General features: G+C 43.4%; 1 protein-coding gene across 1 annotated transcript; it reads left to right on the plus strand.

Moving 5' to 3' along the window:
- Window positions 1-1,010: 1,010 nt before the first annotated feature.
- On the plus strand, window positions 1,011-18,708 carry srd5a3 (steroid 5 alpha-reductase 3). Its single transcript, XM_033028915.1, has 5 exons — window positions 1,011-1,261; window positions 3,575-3,726; window positions 4,017-4,208; window positions 16,066-16,197; window positions 17,824-18,708. The coding sequence occupies exons 1-5, from the start codon at window positions 1,056-1,058 to the stop codon at window positions 18,081-18,083; spliced, it is 942 nt and encodes a 313-aa protein (XP_032884806.1). The 5' UTR covers window positions 1,011-1,055; the 3' UTR covers window positions 18,084-18,708.
- Window positions 18,709-19,057: the final 349 nt, after the last annotated feature.

Consider the following 19,057-nt stretch of genomic DNA (forward strand, 5'->3'; position numbering starts at 1 on the left):
GGGAACATATTTCCTGCCTCTAGCGTGTCCAAGCCCTTAACAATCTTATATGTTTCAATGAGATCCTCTCTCATCCTTCTAAACTACAGAGTGTACAAGCCCAGCTGCTCCATTCTATCAACATATGACAGTCCCGCCATCCCGGGAATTAACCTTGTAAACCTACTCTGCACTCCCTCAATAGCAAGAATGTCCTTCCTCAAATAAGGGGACCAAATAAGGGGTAACCTTTTTCACACAAAGGGTGGTGGGTGTATGGAACGAGCTGCCAGAGGAGGTAGTTGAGTCTGGGACTATCCCATCGTTTAAGCAGTTAGACAAAGACATGGACAGGTTTGGAGGGATATGAGGCAAAAGCAAGTTGGTGGGGCCAGTGTTGCTGGGACATTGTTGGCCACTGTGGTGTGGTGTGGGCAAGTTGGTAGGGCCAGTGTTGCTGGGACATTGTGGTGTGGGCAAGTTGGTAGGGCCAGTGTTGCTGGGACATTGTTGGCCGCTGTGGTGTGGTGTGGGCAAGTTGGTGGGGCCAGTGTTGCTGGGACATTGTTGGCCGCTGGGGTGGGGTGTGGGCAAGTTGGTGGGGCCAGTGTTGCTGGGACATTGTGGTGTGGGCAAGTTGGTGGGGCCAGTGTTGCTGGGACATTGTTGGCCACTGGGGTGTGGTGGGGGCAAGTTGGTGGGGCCAGTGTTGCTGGGACATTGTGGTGTGGGCAAGTTGGTGGGGCCAGTGTTGCTGGGACATTGTGGTGTGGGCAAGTTGGTGGGGCCAGTGTTGCTGGGTGGGACATTGTTGGTGTGGGCAAGTTGGGGCGAAGGGCCTGTTTCCACGCTGTGTCACTCAATGACTGACGCCGACCGCGGTCTCTCGGTGTCCTGGCCCTGCCCGGCGGGGCAGTAACACGGCGGGGAAAGGCCGGCGGCGGCAGCAGCGGCGCTCAGTTGTCGGGGCGGAAACCCGCTCCACCAGCTCTACCAGCTCCACCAGCTCCGGCAGCCGCCAGCCAGCCGGCGCTTCCTCTTCCCCAGCCTCCCTCCCCTCGCCCCGCTCATCCAACATGGTCGCGGGGTCCGGCCTGGGGCCGCTGTCCGCCGTCTGGCTCGCCTTCGCCGCGGTTTTCCTGATCTCGGTTATATTTCGCAATGTGTGGTCGGGTCCGGGTATTTGCAGCGTGTTATTTCAGGATTTCATGCGCTACGGAAAGAGCAAAGGCCATTTATTTCAGCGGCCTCTCTGGCTCCAGCGCCGAGACCTCCCGAAAAGGTATAAACCAAACAACAGCAGCAGCAGCAGCAGCCGACTTTAGATCAGCGGGAGGGGGTCAGGCAAGGGATTGGGTGCGATTGGGAGGGAGATCCGTGTGCAACCCAGACCTGCTCACAGCTCAGGAATCCGTCAATCCCTTCCTGTAGTACCGAGCGTCTTCCTCTATTTAAAACAGCCCGAGTATACATTTGGATATTGTTTGGGGATATTGTCTCTCATGGATAGCAGCAAAAAAAACAAAATGCGGTAGATAGTTGGGTCAGACAGCATTTGTGGAGAGAGAAATAAAATTAATATTTCAGGTTAATAATTGTTCAAGTGCAAGTGTAAAATTGCAACTTTGTCTTTGAAGTGCAAAATGTGTTTTAAGTTGTTCAGGAGATGGTTGGGATTTTGGAGAGAACAAAGGAAGTGTGTGGGTTGAGATTGAGAGCAGGATTGTCCTGGAAAAATGCTGTGGGTGCTATTTTGATGAGGTTGATGAATGCTTGTTCATCATGACTTGTATGTAGGGAGGAGTGTAAGCAGAGGGAGATGAGTGAGGAAGTGGAGAGAAAAACACAATGCTGCACCTCTCTTAGACAGGCTTGTCGTCTAGAGTGGTGGCATTGGGGACAAAGTGCTTGTTGATCACATTGATGGTGACCCATCACTTTGCTGAAAGTAAACTTGTATAATTGTACATATACAGTATTTGCACATTATCTCCATTCTTCCACATGGTCTGGTTCCTTCTCCCCCTCCCCCATGTAGGTTTATCAGTTGATGTAAATTACCCATTAGTGCACATTGATATCAATAAGTAAAGGGGCATTCAGGAACATTTTTGAGAAAGAGCAAGTTATAGAGGTACATAGCAATGAAGAAAGGTGGAATGGAAATCATGGAATTGCTCTGTTGGGATTCAGCAGAGCCTGAGAGGCTGAATGGCCTCATTCTATGTTTTAAATATAGACTAAGTTTTAAGAATTTGTGAATGTGGGTTGTGTAAACAAACTGTTTCAACACAATTCAGACCAGGCAATATTACAGAAATGTATTGTGTTTGTTTTACATAACATCAGATGGGACTACAGACTTTGGACCATTCTGCTGTTTTACATTTACCATTATATTTATTGTAACTATCGTTATCATGCATATCTTGTACTATATATTAATGCGAGCAAGAAATTTCACTGCACCCTGGTACATATTACAATAAACTCATCTGAATCTGAAGTATTCTGCAACATTATTAGACTTTTAATCCCAATTCTTCTCTGTGCTGCACGTGAACTGAAAGCATTGAAGTTAAACGATATTCAATGTTTGTTTTTAAAAAAAAGTATGCTTTCCACCCTTTTATCCAAAGATTATAGAGGAGCTCCTCTATAATCTTTGCTTTTAACTAACACAATTGACGCAATAATAAAGGTGTACACATTGCTAAAACACAGTGATAAATATGATATTTATAGCTAGCTTTATATCATAATTTGGTACAAATCTGATCAGTGTTACAACTCTTAACAATAAATTGGCAGCATTAGACAGTCCTGTGTACAGTAGTTCATGAAGATGGCTTACCACCACATTCTCAAGGCCAATTAGAATGGGAAATAAAAGCTGGCCTTGCTATTATGTCTAGATTCCCCAAAATAATTTGCCATTACAGGCATGAGACAGGAAAAAAATGAAAAAAGAAGAGAGATAGGGATCCTTTTATTGTACCTTAAAAGAACACATTTTATTTGTTTGTCACTTCTTAATTTACACGGAAAATGTGTGATAACCATACCTTAAAATGACAACAAATCCTTGATGTTTACACTTGTCATATTGAAAATATTTTATATTACACCTACACCCACACATACTTGTAACATGATACCTGTTCCTTGCTTGCTTACTCTAATTAGCGTTTTGTACGTGTACGTGTCCGTAACTCTGTGCTCCCCGCCCCAACCCCGGTAAGCGGACAGAGGAAAACCGCTACTCTACATGTGTGGAGCTGAGCGCTAGCCGTAGAGACGCGCATGCAAAGACGGTCGGCTCACTGTCTCGTGGAAAGCCATTTGTAGCAGAGATTTAGACAGTTCTTTTTTTCACCGAATTTCAAAATCCGCGGATCCGTGGAGAAATCTCATGCCTGCATTATGAATTTTTAATCTAAGCCAGTTTTCGACATCAGAACAAAGTATACTGTCCAATAGTGAAACAAAGTTAAAAGATGATGATGTTCTTCTGCGAGCACAGAAATTTGTCCGAAAAGAATGTTGTAAGTCAATAAGATGGCAGTGCCTTTATATTTTAATTTTGTGTTTGCAGGTGGTTTTCTCATTTCTATGTGGTTTCAGTGACCTGGAATAGTTTTCTACTTGGAATTACATGCCGCAGTCTGTTTTTTGGTCAGCCTTTCCCAGTATGGTTTCAAGCATTGCTCGGTTCCCTATCTGGAAGCATATTACACTTAGAGCCTGGTAAGTACAATGTTTTTGCTTTTGACATAAGATAACAATAAACTACTGAGATGTGCATGAATGGGGATGATTATTTCTTAACTCTAGGGCAAGCCCAGATGATAAGAAGTAATCATTCCCATAGAGCGGTAGTAAAACAATATAAAGCTGATCTATTTAATATTAAAATCTATTCAACATTTAATAAGACATTTACCTTCATGCTGTAGAAATATAGATAAGGAAATGAGTGGTTAATAGTGACAATTTAAAACTTGCATTCTTTTATAGCTTTAATATTTATTTTTCAGGTAATGAATTATCTGTCCTCCTGGTACAAATGATGATGTGTATGCAGGGAGTTCGACGCCTCATAGAGTGCATCTTTATCTCTGTGTTTTCTAACGGTGCCATTCACCCAGTACAGTATTGTTGGGGTTTGGTTTATTATGTGCTTGTGGGTTTAACAGTGCATTGTGAAGGACCCCTTCTTGGGACAAAAGGTATGTTTTTAATTGCATAATTTGAAAATATAGGCAGCTTGTTAATTGACTAGTTAATACACAAGATATAATATAAAATAGCAATCTTCTGAGCATAAGGAAAATTTGCCTAGTTTCATCTTCTAGCCTATTTGGGTTTTGGTATTTATTGGTATGCAGGAAAACATTCTCAATTTATTCAATATTCCAATAACACTAGGGAAGCTGTTCTTGAATCTGGTAGTACACGTTTTCAACCTTCTGTATTGTCTAATTTCCAGGAGGAAGGAGAAGAAATAACGACCAGGTTGTGAATGGTCCTTGATTATGTTTTCTGCTTTCCTGATGGGGTGTTGGCTAGTTTATATCATGGACTGGGCTACATCCACAACTCTGCAATTTCTTACAGACTTGGGCAGAGCATTTATCAAACCAAGCTGTGATGCATCCCTATAGAATGCTTTTTGTGGTGCACCTGTAGAAATTGGTAAGAGTCACTGGAGACGTGCTGAATTTACTTGGCCTTCTGGAGAAGTAGAGTTGTTGAGATGATTTTTTGGCTGTGGTGTCCATGTGGTTGGTCCAGGACAATTTGTTGATGATATTTACAGCTTGGAACTTGAAGCTCTTGACCATCTCCACTTAAGCACTATTGATGCAAACTGGGACGTGTACTCCACCCAACTTCCTGAAGTAAATAAGGGAGAGGCTGTTATCTCTTGACACCATGTTAGTCAGCTTTCTATCTCCTTATTTCACTCCATCTCAACATTGCTCGAGATCAGGCCCACTGTGCGAGTGTCATCTGCAAATTTGTAAAAAGAGTTAGAGTTGAATTAGGCCACATAGTTATGAATATACAGGGAGTATAATAAAGGGCTGAGAAAGCAGCCTAGTGGGCAATGGTGTTGAGAATTATCATGGAAGATATTTTGTGTACAATATAGGATGTTTACTATAGATTACAATCTAAAGGGGAAAACAGAAATGGGTGGAGATGGGAAGATGTGGCCAATAGTGGGATCTCGTTGGAGGTCGCGAAAGTGTTGGAGGATTATATAGAAATTATATATAGGATTATATAGAAAAATAGGTGCAGGAGTAAGCTATTTGGCCCTTTGAGCCAGCACCACCATTTAATATGACCATGGCTGATCAATTAAAATCAGTTACTGTCGAAGAGGTACTGAAGGTACCGTCGTGTTTGAAGGTAGACAAATCTCCAGGGCCTGATCTGATATATTCGAGGTCATTGTGGGAAACTAGAGAAAAAATTGCGGGAGCCCTGGTTGAAATTTACGAGTCGTCATTAAATGCAGGAGAGGTACCGGAAGACTGGAGGGTGGCAAATGTTGTACAGGTGCACAACCTTTTATCCCGAAGATCCAAACAACGAAAACCTCCGAATAGCGGCCATTTTTTCAGTCCTTGAAGAAAGGTCCTTGAAAACGTTCACCGAGGGCGGCCCGCAGAGGTGACAGCGGAACCTCCGGTCGGTCCTCGAAGAAAGGGGAACTAAATCCCCCCATTCATAAAAGAGAAGGTGAGGCTATATTGCGCGGGAGGGTTAATAATTGACAATATGCTGCTGCCTGCCCGCTGAGTTAAAAAGTTCCCACGGTAGACTCACGATACACAGTGTATCGTGAGTCTTGCGTGGGAACTTTTTAACTCAGCGGGGCAGGCAGCAGCAGATTGTCGCTCCCTTCAGTTTCACCCCACCTACACCCCTCTGCTTCCCGGCCATGTGTGTGACCCCTTCCGTCCCCTCTTCAGCTCCCCGCCCATTGCACCGGCGTGGGGGCTTTGCACTGTCTTCACGTCGGCGATTGCAGCAGGACCGTGCCAGTCACCGGAGACGTCAGGACCAACGGGACACCGACCCCCAGGCCCACCGCAAACACGGAGATCCCAGAGACCCACAGCCAGCAGCAGCCCAGCCCCGTTCCAACTCCAGAGGAAAACTGCAAACTGGCCGGAGACGTCAGGACCACCAGAAGCCGTTCCCCGAGCTGCGCCCCCTCATCGGGACACCGACCCCCAGGCCCACTGCAAGCACGGAGATCCCAGAGACCCACAGCCAACAGCAGCCCAGCCCAGCCCCGCTGATGACGGGGCGCAGCTCGGGGCGTCGTAGGGGCCCATCGGGGAGCGGGTTCCTGTTGGTCCTGACGTCTCCGGCCACCTGCCATCCTCCGGGAACTGTACCGTCCTTGCAGGAGAGTGGGGTTGTTTGCAGTTGCAGAGGGAGGGGGCAAGGGCGGTACAGTTCCCAGTCTCAGCTCCTGTCCAGGGGGGTGGCCGGAGACGTCAGGACCAACGGGACACCGACCCACAGGCCCACTGCAAGCACGGAGATCCCAGAGACCCACAGCCAGCAGCAACTCCAGCCCAGCCCCGCTCCAACTCCAGAGGAACACGTAGGTGCAGAAGCTGATGTTGTGCAAGGTACGTCTTGTTCTTGGGGTGGCGGATGAGGGGGCGCAGCTCGGGCTGTGGGCAAACTGCCACTTGTCGCCGTAGCGGCCCATCGGGGAGCGGATTCCTCTGGAGTTGGAGGGGGAGGGGGGTATTGTGCTATTTGATCGCCCCCTGCTATCCCAGGGACAGGGAGACACAGCGGCTTTTTAGACTGGTGGGCAATCACTTCCAAAGTTCTGCCCACACAGTCAGTACACCTCTCCTACACTGCATTTCATACAGACATTTATTCTGCAAGAAAAAACTACATTGAAGACTCAAACTCGCGACCGAGTAACTGCCGGGATCAAGGCGCAAACTCGCGACCTTGCGGATATGAGCCGAGCACTCTACCACTGAGCCAGCCTTTAAAATCTACGCTAAAAAATTTCCATTCCGAAGACCGACAAATTCTGAATTACGAAAAGTGTCTGGTCCCAAGGCTTTCGGATAAAAGGTTGTGCACCTGTACCTCTTTTCAAGAAGGGCTGCAGGGAAAATGCAGGGAACTATAGGCCGGTGAGCTTAACATCTGTAATTGGTAAGTTACTGGAGAGTATTCAGAGGGATAGGATATACAGGCATTTGGATGGGCAAGGGCTGATTAGGGACTGTCAACATGGTTTTGTATGTGGGAGGTCGTGTCTCACAAATCTGATTGATTTTTTTGAAGACCTGACCAAGAAGATTGATGAGGACAGAGCTGTAGATGTTGTTTACAGGGATTTCAGTAAGGCATTCAACAAGGTTCCGCATGGTAGGCTGCTCTGGAAGGTTAGATCGCATGGGATCCAAGGAGAGATAGCTGAATGGATAGCAAATTGGCTCCATGGAAGGAAGCAGAGGGTAATGGTGATGATTGATTCTCGGACTGGATGCCTGTGACGAGTGTTGTGCCTCAGGGTTCGGTGCTGGACCAGTTACTGTTTGTCATCTACATCAATGATTTGGATGAGAACATACAGGGCAAGATTAACAAGTTTGCTGATGATTCAAAAGTTCGTGATTTTGCAGATAGTGAAGATGGTTGTGAACAATGCAGCAGGATCTGGATCGATTGGCCAGGTGGGAAGAGGAATGGTTGATGGAATTTAACACAGAGGAGTGTGAGATGTTGCATTTTGGGATGTCGAACAAGGGCAGGACCTACACAGTAAATGGTAGGCCTCTGAGTAGTGTCTATAGAGGGTGTGAGCTATAGGGAGAGGTTGAGTAGGCTGGGTCTCCATTCCATGGAGCGCAGGAGGATGAGGGGAGATATGAAGAGGTATACAAAATCATAAGAGGAATAGATCGGGTAGATGCACAGTCTTTTGTCCAGAGTAGGGGAATCGAGAACCAGAGGACATGGGTTCAAGGTGAAGGGGAAAAGATTTAATAGGCATCCGAGGGAAAACTTTTTCAAACAAAGGGTGGCAGGCATATGGGACAAGCTGCCAAAGGAAGTAGTAGAGGCTGGGACTCTCCCATCGTTTAAGAAACAGTTAGGCAGGTACGTGGATAGGACAGGTTTGGAGGGATATGGACCAAGCGCAGGCAAGTGGAACTAGTGTAGCTGGGACATCGTTGGCCGGTGTGTTTCAGTTGGGCCGAAGGGCCTGTTTCCACACTGTATTACTCTATGACTATGACTTGCCCATTCCTGCTTTTTCCCCTATATCCCTTGATTCGTTTAGCCCAAAGAGCTAAATCTAATTCTCTCTTGAAAATATCCAGTGAATTGGCCTCCACAGCCTTCTGTGGCAGAGTATTCCACACATTTACAACTCTCAGGGTAAAAAAGTTTTTCCTCATCTCTACCCCTTCTCTTAAACTGTGACCCCTGGTCCCGGACTCCCCCAATATCGGGAAATTTTTCCTGCGTCTAGCCTGTCCAATCCTTCAAGAATTTTATATGTTTTTATAAGATACCCTCTCATCCTTCTAAATTCCAGTGAATACAAGCACAGTCGATCCATTTTTAATTTTCCTTTGCCGCTTTTGGACTGCCAAAGAATATAGAGCGGATTATTTTGGTAAGCATTGATCTACCATGGTGCTTGGGGTCAAGAGGTTGGAATTTCTCTATCTCTCTTGTTCTCTTCTCTTGTCTATCTATCTATCTATCTATCTATCTATCTATCTATCTATCTATCTATCTATCTATCTATCTATCTATCTATCTATCTATCTATCTATCTATCTATCTATCTATCTATCTATCGCTCTCTCGCTCTCTCTTCCTTGGCATTCGCGGAATCATTTGACGTTTTGCAAAGACAACAGTATCTGCAGTTCCTTCCTATTGCAGAAGAACCCTGGCCTGAAACAACTCCTAATCCATTCCCTCCACAGATGCCGCCTAGCCCGCTGAGTTTCTCCAGTACTGTGTTTTTTATTTAACTCTGAAATTGAAGATAGACACAAAAAGCTGGAGTAACTCAGCGGGACAGGCAGCATCTCTGGATAGAAGGAATGGGTGACATTTCAGGTAGAGACCCTCCTTCAGCCAAGCACAAGTACTCTCACCGACGAGAGTTCAGTTCAATCTGAAGAAAGGTCTCAACCCGAAATGTCACCCATTCCTTCTCTCCAGAGTCGCTGCCTGTCCCGCTGAGTTACTCCAGCATTTTGTGTTTATTCACAAGTACTCTTTGTATCTCTGTGGAATATAGACCCTGTGGAGGCGTTGTATGGAATTATGTAACTGGTTTGGACTGATGGTGGGATGGGAGAGGTGGAGTGTCTGCTGTCCATATGCATTCTGTAAGCGCAGTCGATTTACTGCCATTGGTTATGTATCTCCCGTAACCTGTTTCAGTTCAGATGCTTACGAAATCGCATATAAAAAACACAATTAAAGCTCCTTCTACCTGGTCAGGCTTTGGATTCACATCCTAGCTGCTCATTAAGTTTTTTCTACACGATATCCCTGTTTCTTTTGACAACCATTTAAAGTCTATGGTCTCCAGTTCTCAAGTTTAGTTTAATTTTGGATGCGCAAATGTATTGAGGTGCAGGAACAATGAAAAACTTGCTTGCAGCAGCATCGCAGGCACAAATAGACAACACACGAAAACATACATTATACATATTACCTAATCATACACAGTTATTATGTTACAGGTTGTAACAACCTGAACAAGGTAAACAACCTGAAACAGGTTACGGGAGATACATGGTTGAGCTGCCTTCCCCATTTTGTTTTTTCGCCAGACAGGGATGAACAATTTTTGGAGTTCATCCATGCGGTCTTTAAATCTTTGCCATTGCATCTCCAGCGTCAACCCTTTAATTTACCAGTCTATCCTAGCCAATTCCCATCTCATACCTTCAAAGTCTCCTTCAGTCTGAATTGTGTCCTAAATCCTATGGATCCTATGCAATTTGCCTATCGGGCCAATAGATCTGTGAATGATGCAGTCAACCTGGGCCTGCACTTCATCCTACAGCACCTGGACTGCCAGGGGACCTATGCGAGGATCCTGTTAGTTGATTTTAGCTCTGCAATCAACACCATTGTGCCAGAGCTACTACATTCCAAACTTTCCGAATTGACTATGCCTGAACCTCTCTGTCGGTGGATCACCAGCTTCCTGACAGACATGAAGCAGCATGTGAGGTTGGTAAAGCACATCTCGGACCCGGAAACGCTCGGCATAGGAGCACCGCAAAGCTGCGTACTCTCCCCTCTCCTCTACTCTCTCTACACCAACGACTGCACCTCCACAGACTCCTCTGTCAAGCTTCTCAAGTTTGCGGACGACACAACCCTGATTGGACTGATCCAGGATGGGGAGGAATCTGTCTACAGACAGGAAGTGTCACAGCTGGCATCCTGGTGCCGTCGCAACAACCTAGAGCTCAATGCTCTTAAGACAGTGGAATTGATTGTAGACTTTAGGAGAGCTCCCCCTCCCCTCACCCCACTCGCCATCAACAACACCACAGTCACATCTGTGGAGTCTTTTAAGTTTATGGGAACCATCATCTCCAAGAACCTTAAGTGGGGGGGGCTACCATCGACTCCACAGTCAATACTACAATACTACACGGCGATCGTAGAGTCTGTTCTCACCTTCTCCATCATGGTCTGGTTTGGCTCAGCCACCAAGCATGATACCTGTAGGCTGCAGCAAATCGTCCGATCAGCAGAGAAGGTTGCAACCTTCCCTCCGTTGATGAACTGTACACTGCAAGGGCCAGGAAGCGAGTGGGCAAGATCTTCTCTGACCCCTCTCACCCTGGCCACAAACTCTTTGAATCGTTCCCTCCAGAAGGCGACTCCGAACTGTCAAAGCTGCCACAGCCAGACATAAATACAGTTTTTATCCACGAGTAGTTGCTTTACTTAACAGCCAAAAATCTGTAGCCTCCGTTTGATTGATGATATTGAATATATTTTGTTGGTTCACATGCTTGATTAATGGTGTTTTATCATTAATGTTTATTATTATTATTAATGTTTAGTGTTTTCCGAGTCATTCGTAACTGTCACTGTATGTCATGTTGTTACTTGTGGGTGGGGCACCAAGGCAAATTCCTTGTATGTGAATACTTGGCCAATAAACTTACTTACTAATGCAGAATGCCATCATATTACGGTCACTGTTGCCCAAGGGGCTTTGCACAACAAGATCACTAACTAATCTTTCCTCATTACAGAATACCCAGTTTAGCATGGCCTGCCCTCTTATCGGTTCCACTACATATTGGTTTAAAATATGGTGCTGGCTCGAAGGGCCGAATGGCCTACTCCTGCACCTATTGTCTATTGTCTAAAATACCATCCCGTATACATTCGTATACAGAGTCAGTTATTAAAGATGGGATAGCAGCACATTTGGAAAGTGGTGAAATCATTGGACAAAGTCAGCATGAATTTACGAAAGGTAAATCATGTCTGACGAATCTTATAGAATTTTTCGAGGATGTAACTAGTAGAGTGGATAGGGGAGAACCAGTGGATGTGTTGTATCTGGACTTTCAGAAGGCTTTCGACAAGGTCCCACATAAGAGATTAGTATACAAACTTAAAGCACACGGTATTGGCGGTTCAGTATTGATGTGGATAGAGAACTGGCTGGCAAACAGGAAGCAAAGAGTAGGAGTAAACGGGTCCTTTTCACAATGGCAGGCAGTGACTAGTGGGGTACCGCAAGGCTCAGTGCTGGGACCCCAGCTATTTACAATATATATTAATGATCTGGATGAGGGAATTGAAGGCAATATCTCCAAGTTTGCGGATGACACTAAGCTGGGGGGCAGTGTTAGCTGTGAGGAGGATGCTAGGAGACTGCAAGGTGACTTGGATAGGCTGGGTGAGTGGGCAAATGTTTGGCAGATGCAGTATAATGTGAATAAATGTGAGGTTATCCACTTTGGTGGCAAAAACAGGAAAGCAGACTATTATCTAAATGGTGGCCGATTAGGAAAAGGGGAGATGCAGCGAGACCTGGGTGTCATGGTACACCAGTCATTGAAAGTAGGCATGCAGGTGCAGCAGGCAGTGAAGAAAGCGAATGGTATGTTAGCTTTCATAGCAAAAGGATTTGAGTATAGGAGCAGGGAGGTTCTACTGCAGTTGTACAGGGTCTTGGTGAGACCACACCTGGAGTATTGCGTACAGTTTTGTTCTCCAAATCTGAGGAAGGACATTATAGCCATAGAGGGAGTGCAGAGAAGGTTCACCAGACTGATTCCTGGGAAGTCAGGACTTTCATATGAAGAAAGACTGGATAGACTTGGCTTATAGGGTGATTTCACGAAAGGTCACCGGAGCGTAAATCCCCACTCACGTGACCGAAAATTTTAACTGGGGGACAAGCGTCACTTCCGGTACATGTTAGTGGATGGGAAAACACGCACTTTCACACCCGTTAAAAACATCGAAAACGGCCAGGTTTTGAGCTGCAATTTACGGAGCCAGTCGGGGTGACCGTGAGGAACAGCTACCTAAATTTACAGTCCAAAACAAAGATAGAAACTAAGGTAAATACAAGAGCGAGCTGAAGGTGTAAACAAGGCGGAAGTGCTAGCGGACTTTTTTCTTGGAGATTTAAAGATCCAAAATATCGGGAATTATCGCGTTTGCTCGCTGCATTTCATCAAAAGTGGCATTATTGGCTTTGTTATCTTTATTCATTTGTTATATGAAAAGTATTAAAAGTTAGAAACCCGTCAGTAAAATTGCAAAATCGCCCATGGTTCTCAGGTGGGTTTTAACATGCAAAATAAAAATGCTTCTGAAGCTCCATTTACCATTTAAATAATCGTAAGCTTGCATCTCAGTAAAATTGATTTCCAAACGCATTGAGAGTTTACGATTATTTAAATGATAAATGGAGCTTCAGAAGCGTGTTCATTTTGCATGTTAAACCCCACCCGAGAACCATGGGCGATTTTGCAATTTTACTGACGGGTTTCTAACTTTTAATACTTTTCATATAACAAATGAATAAAGATAAAAAGTCAATAATGCCACTTTTGATGAAATGCAGCGAGCAAACGCGATAATTCCCGATATTTTGGATCTTTAAATCTCCAAGAAAAAAGTCCGCTAGCACTTCCGCTGTATTTACACCTTCAGCTCCCTCTTGTATTTACCTTAGTTTCTATCTTTTTTTTGGACTGTAAATTTAGGTAGCTGTTCCTCACGGTCACCCCGACTGGCACAGTAAATTGCAGCTCAAAACCTGGCCGTTTTCGATGTTTTTAACGGGTGTGAAAATGCGTGTTTTCCCATCCACTAACATGTACCGGAAGTGACGTTTGTCCCCCAGTTAAAATTTTCGGTCACGTGAGTGGGGATTTACGCTCCAGTGACCTTTCGTGAAATCACCCTATACTCGCTAGAATTTAGGAGATTGAGAGGGGTTCTTATAGAAACGTACAAAATTCTTATGAGGTTGGACAGGCTAGATGCAGGAAGATTGTTCCCGATGATGGGGAAGTCCAGGACAAGGGGTCATAGCTTAAGGATAAGGGGGAAATCCTTTAGGACCGAGATGAGAAGAAACTTTTTCACACAGAGAGTGGTGAATCTCTGGAACTCTCTGCCACAGAGGGTAGTTGAGGCCAGTTCATTGGCTATATTTAAGAGGGAGTTAGATGTGGCCCTTGTGGCTAAAGGGATCAGGGGGTATGGAGAGAAGGCAGGTACGGGATACTGAGTTGGATGATCAGCCATGATCATATTGAATGGCGGTGCAGGCTCGAAGGGCCGAATGGCCTAATCCTGCACCTATTTTCTATGTATCTATGTATCTATTCCAGGAAATCCTCCTCCTCAGCGCTGTTACCAGTTTGCTTGGCCCAATCAATATGTAGATTAAAGTCACCCATGATAGCTGCTGTACCTTTGCTACACACATCCCTAATTTCCTGCATGATGATATCCTCAACCTCCCTACTGCTGTTTGGTGGTAGGTATACAACTCCAACAATCCTTTTTTGCCCTTGGCTATTTCGCAGTTCTATCCATACCGATTCTACAGCATCCAAGCTAATGTCTCTCCTTGCTATTGCATTAATTTCCTCTTTAACCAGCAATGCCACCCCCACCTCCTCTTCCTTTCTGTACCCCTGCATGTTTAGCTCCCAGCCTTGGTCACGCTGGAGCCATATCTCCGTAATTCCAACTATATCATATCCCTTAACTGCTAACTGCGCATTCAATTCATCCACCTTATTATGAATGCTCCTCGCATTAAGGCACAAAGCTTTCAGGTTTGTTTTTCTCATGTCCCTTCTACCTTTTGCTTCTGTCCTCCTATTATGGCCCTCTGTCTCATTGTATTGCTTCCCATCCCCCTGACCTGTTAGTTTAAGCATGACCATTCCTACACTCTCTTTCCCGTTAACTGCACGCATACAATTCCAAATTGTTGACTCCCCCCCCCCCCCCCCCACTGTTTAGTTTTGATTTAAACCAGCATCTGCAGTTCCCTCCTACATATTATAATATTTGCAATCCTTTAATTCTTTGGAACCAGTTCTGTAGCTGAGTACATAAAGGAAGGGTGCGGCAAATGTCCAGTTTACTGTCTTGATGCAGGTCTCATTCTCGGTAAACCGAGCCAAAATCTGGGTTTATTAACAGAAATATGTTGTCCCACCAGACCTCCAATTTGGATCGTAACATTTTAATGAGTATAAGACTGAATTCCATAAGCTGCCTACATACTATATATAGTACTTTATTGGGCTTTTGCTGTTTATAATATAAATTATCATGGATGTTTCGTGATTGTATCTTGAACCTGACTGAAAATAAAGCCTCAGCCCCAGAGCTGCTTATTGTTATTTTTATTGCAGCATCAATTTTTACCATTCAATGATATAACAGAGAGGTTTACGTAGGCATTTGCAGTTATGCTGTGTATGGGGACTTTCAAAAGGATTTCATGAAGTGGGTCTCAATAGCTTGTTACGTAACAACAGCACAAGCAGTAAGGGGCATTGCCAACAAGAATAAAATACATAAAGCAATGTATATTCCAGTAACCCATTAGCACATGGTTCTGGAGTCCAATCCTTTGTATGTAGTTACCCTGCTGTACTAAAAAAAAAATAGGCATCCAGTTGGCTGCACACTGTTCTTCCATTTCATCAACGCCTCCATTAGCACTCGGGATGGTTTCTCAGGGATGAGAATACACATTGAATCCACGCTAAAAAGGGTAATTATGAGCATTATATATGTTCTGCTGGGAACCTGGGGGGTTCCCTGCTTCTCTATTGCTCTGCTTGTAACCTAGTTAAGGGCTCAGCCCTCTGCGGACTCTCCAACAACAATGAAATGGGAATTAGATTATTATTTCCAAGAGGAAATATTTGCAGGGCCGTGGATCAATTAGTTGCACAGCCCTTTCAAGAAATAGGCACCGGCAGAATTGACCAGATCATGTCCTTTTTGCTACAATATTCTCTGGTATTATTCTATTGTTGGTTAATGCACAAATGGACACAAAGTGCTGGAGTAACTCAGGAAACATCACCTATCCATGTTCTCCAGAGATACTGCCTGACCTGCAGTTACTCCAACACTGTGTCCTTTAATTCTATTGTTACTTTGGTTTATGCACTGGCTTATTTTAGTTTTGGGTATACAACAATATAAAAGTAGTAACACAGCTGGAAGGTCATGTCGTGATTTGATTTTTGAGCACATTGAATTCTATTGTACATGTTAATCAGATGTGAACATGACCATTAAGTTGTTTTTATATATGTAAATTCCATCAGGAGACCACTGCACAGTTTTGACTTTGTACCAATAATAGGTGTACTCGGACAGTGTTATGTTGCTCATCAATTTTAATATTAGAGAATTTGAACAGTCGAACTGTTTCACTGAGTCAAGATAGTGAGTGAAATTGATGAATAGCTAAAACAAAATGTGTGCAAGCATATTGTTAATCTTTTAATTTATGTGCAGCATACACAATTCGTGACCTGATTGCACAAGGACAATGGTACCATATTGCTGGAATAATGCTGTTTTTGTGGGGAACAATTCATCAACACAAGAGTCATATGATCCTGGCCAATCTGAGGAAAAACAAATTGGGTAAGAACTTCTTCCTTTATACCTTGTTTGTGTAAGTATGAAAATGATGTGTGAACCAATGAGATGAGGCATAATCCCAAATTAATAAATTGAAATGGGTGTCTGACATGGAACCAAAACTTGCATACCAAAACCTGGTATTTAATAATCCAACAACATGGTTTATTATTTTGTGCAGTTACATGCTATTCAGAATGCTTTTTCTGGTAGAAAATATCTTGCCAATCTTTATGTCAATGCTGCTGGTAGTCTTGCGATAGTTGTTCATTTGTGCAGGAGGTTTAAAAGGAGCTTGATTTTTAAATGACGGTGAATCAGGATGCAGGATATGCATTAACCCCCATGAGGGAAGTTGACCATGGCTACTATTGTATGGCCTGCTTAAAAGCATTGTTCCTCTCCTTCATTGTAGTCAAGCAACACTTAATTACTGACTTTGTTGCATCTCTGTTCATCTATTTAAAAGTTGCATGGATTTCTTCATATTCTATCTTTAATTATAAGCCAAAATCCTATAAGCTGTTTCTTTAATTCATTTATTTTTTTAATGCAGCACAATTTGATAGGCTTCCTTCAGAACTATGTCCATGGGTCATACTTCATCTGTAAATATAAATATTCCACATTCATGGTCTGTCTTTATATAAAGACGTTCACAGCCAAAGGATATTCAATGTTCTTGCATTGATATTTTCCAGCACTTTCTGGTTTATCTGCATTGCAAGCCCAACCAGTCTGGCAACATTGATCATTTATAGTGACTCAGTTTTCCCTTCTCCCCAAGAGCTGTTAATGTAAGCATGTAAATTAATTTTGGCCTTCTGGTCTGCTTTGCATTGTGGTAGATTAGATGATATCTTCAAACACCATGCATTCAAATTTAATAAAATATGTGTTGGATTTTCCATGGCAGAGCACACCCAGTTTTTGAAAGTGATGTTCCCCTGAGGCTATTATTCTACTTTGCTATCATTTTTTTTCGCTTTGCCTCTTTCCTTTCTTATACTTTTGCTAAGAAATAATGGTAGGTGAGATTCATGATTTCCAGTTGGTGCACACTGATTAATTTTACAGTTGCCAGATGATTTAGTTTAGAGAAACAGCATGGAAATAGGCCCTGCAGCCCACTGAGTCCACGCTGATCATCGATCACCGATACACTAGTTCTACGTCCTACACACTAGGGACAAATTTACATAAGCCAATTAACCTCCAAACCTGCAAGTCTTTCGAATATGGGCAGAAACTGGAGCAGCCGGAGAAAACCCATGTGACCTTTGGGAGAACATACAAACTCTGCACAGACATCGCCCACAGTCAGGATCGAACCCAGGTCTCTGACACTGAGGTAGCAGCTCTACCAATGCGACACTGTGCCGCCTCTTAAATACCACCTCTCCTTGAGAATATTTTCCTTACAAAAAGCCATGTTTCAATGTATGTTCCACCTTAGGATCACTATCCCCTCCAAGCTCTCCCCTGGGTCATTACTTATGATGTGGGACAGTGGTTAAGCAACCACCCAGTTTTGTTTTTAAATTCTATTGAAATTTGTATGCAAGAAATGATCAGCTCCATGATTATACTTTTCCCTTTAAGTAATTAACTGTTTCTGTTCACATCTAGGTGAAGTGACCAACTTCCGATATAGCATCCCTGAAGGTGATTGGTTTGAAGTGGTTTCTTGTCCACATTATTTGGCTGAACTGCTGATCTACATTGCTTTAAGTGTGACCTTTAAGGGACAACACCTTACATGGTGGTTTCTTATACTATATGTATTATTCAGCCATGCAATGATGGCAGCCCAATCCCATGAATTCTATGTAACATTGTTTGACACCTACCCCAAAAAGCGAAAAGCACTCATACCATTTATATGGTAGACAAAAATGCTGGAGAAACTCAGCAGGTGAGGCAGCATCTATGGAGCGAAGGAATAGGAATCTTAAACATATCATTTATATTGTCATTTTTCATAAAGAGTATTGAGTTTTTAAAATTGTTTTTCATCGTATAAATTCATTGGTTAATTTGAATGTGTATTGTACAAATTATGCACAAATTTTACAGGCTTTTGTTATTAATAATTTGCAACGGTCTTAATGTCTGAATGTTAGAAATGTTAACTAAAGAAAATGCGCTTTTGTACGAATGACAACGAAGCAATTTCACCGTTTTAATTGCAATGAGTTTTTGAATCTACTCCTATCTTTTGGAATTCTTACTGTTATCTTCCTTTTGTTGTTTGAGATGCTGTGAATGAAAGAAAAGTGAGGAATGGCAACAAGCATTCAGTTCAATAAGAAATTATGTATAAACTTTCAGATCATAACTTTCATCTACCTCTGTTTTATAATGCAAAGAGTTACCTTAAAATGGTGCAATTATCAATGCAATATGTCATAAAGACAATATCATGTCTCTGCAAGCAGTTATGTATAACAATATCTGCACACTGATTGTGATTTAATTGCTGAATAGTGGAATTAAAATTTATGATGTCAAAAATGTCTTGAATACAATGTATACTTCCTTCTTGATGTCCTCTAAAGTCTGTAATTAAAATTACCTACACTTAGTATTGTTGCTTTCCAATGGGAATTACAGCTGTATTTAGGTATGTTACAAAACTTACCTTCAGCGGCGCTGCAGTTCTGCCACTGGCCGTGTGCGCGGCTTTGGCGCCTTTGATAGGGGGACGGGATTAAAAAGCGGTTTTCTCCTGCCTGTCGAAGTCGATTTTTGTCAGGCTGTTTAGCTGCTGAAGAATAATCGATCCGACTTGCGTTTTATCAAGTTTTTTTAAAAACATCACTGGATAATTTAATTGCTGGAGTAAATTAAAAATCGACTTCTA

This window comes from Amblyraja radiata, chromosome 1 (genome assembly GCF_010909765.2).
Source record: "Amblyraja radiata isolate CabotCenter1 chromosome 1, sAmbRad1.1.pri, whole genome shotgun sequence".
Taxonomy (NCBI): domain Eukaryota; kingdom Metazoa; phylum Chordata; class Chondrichthyes; order Rajiformes; family Rajidae; genus Amblyraja; species Amblyraja radiata.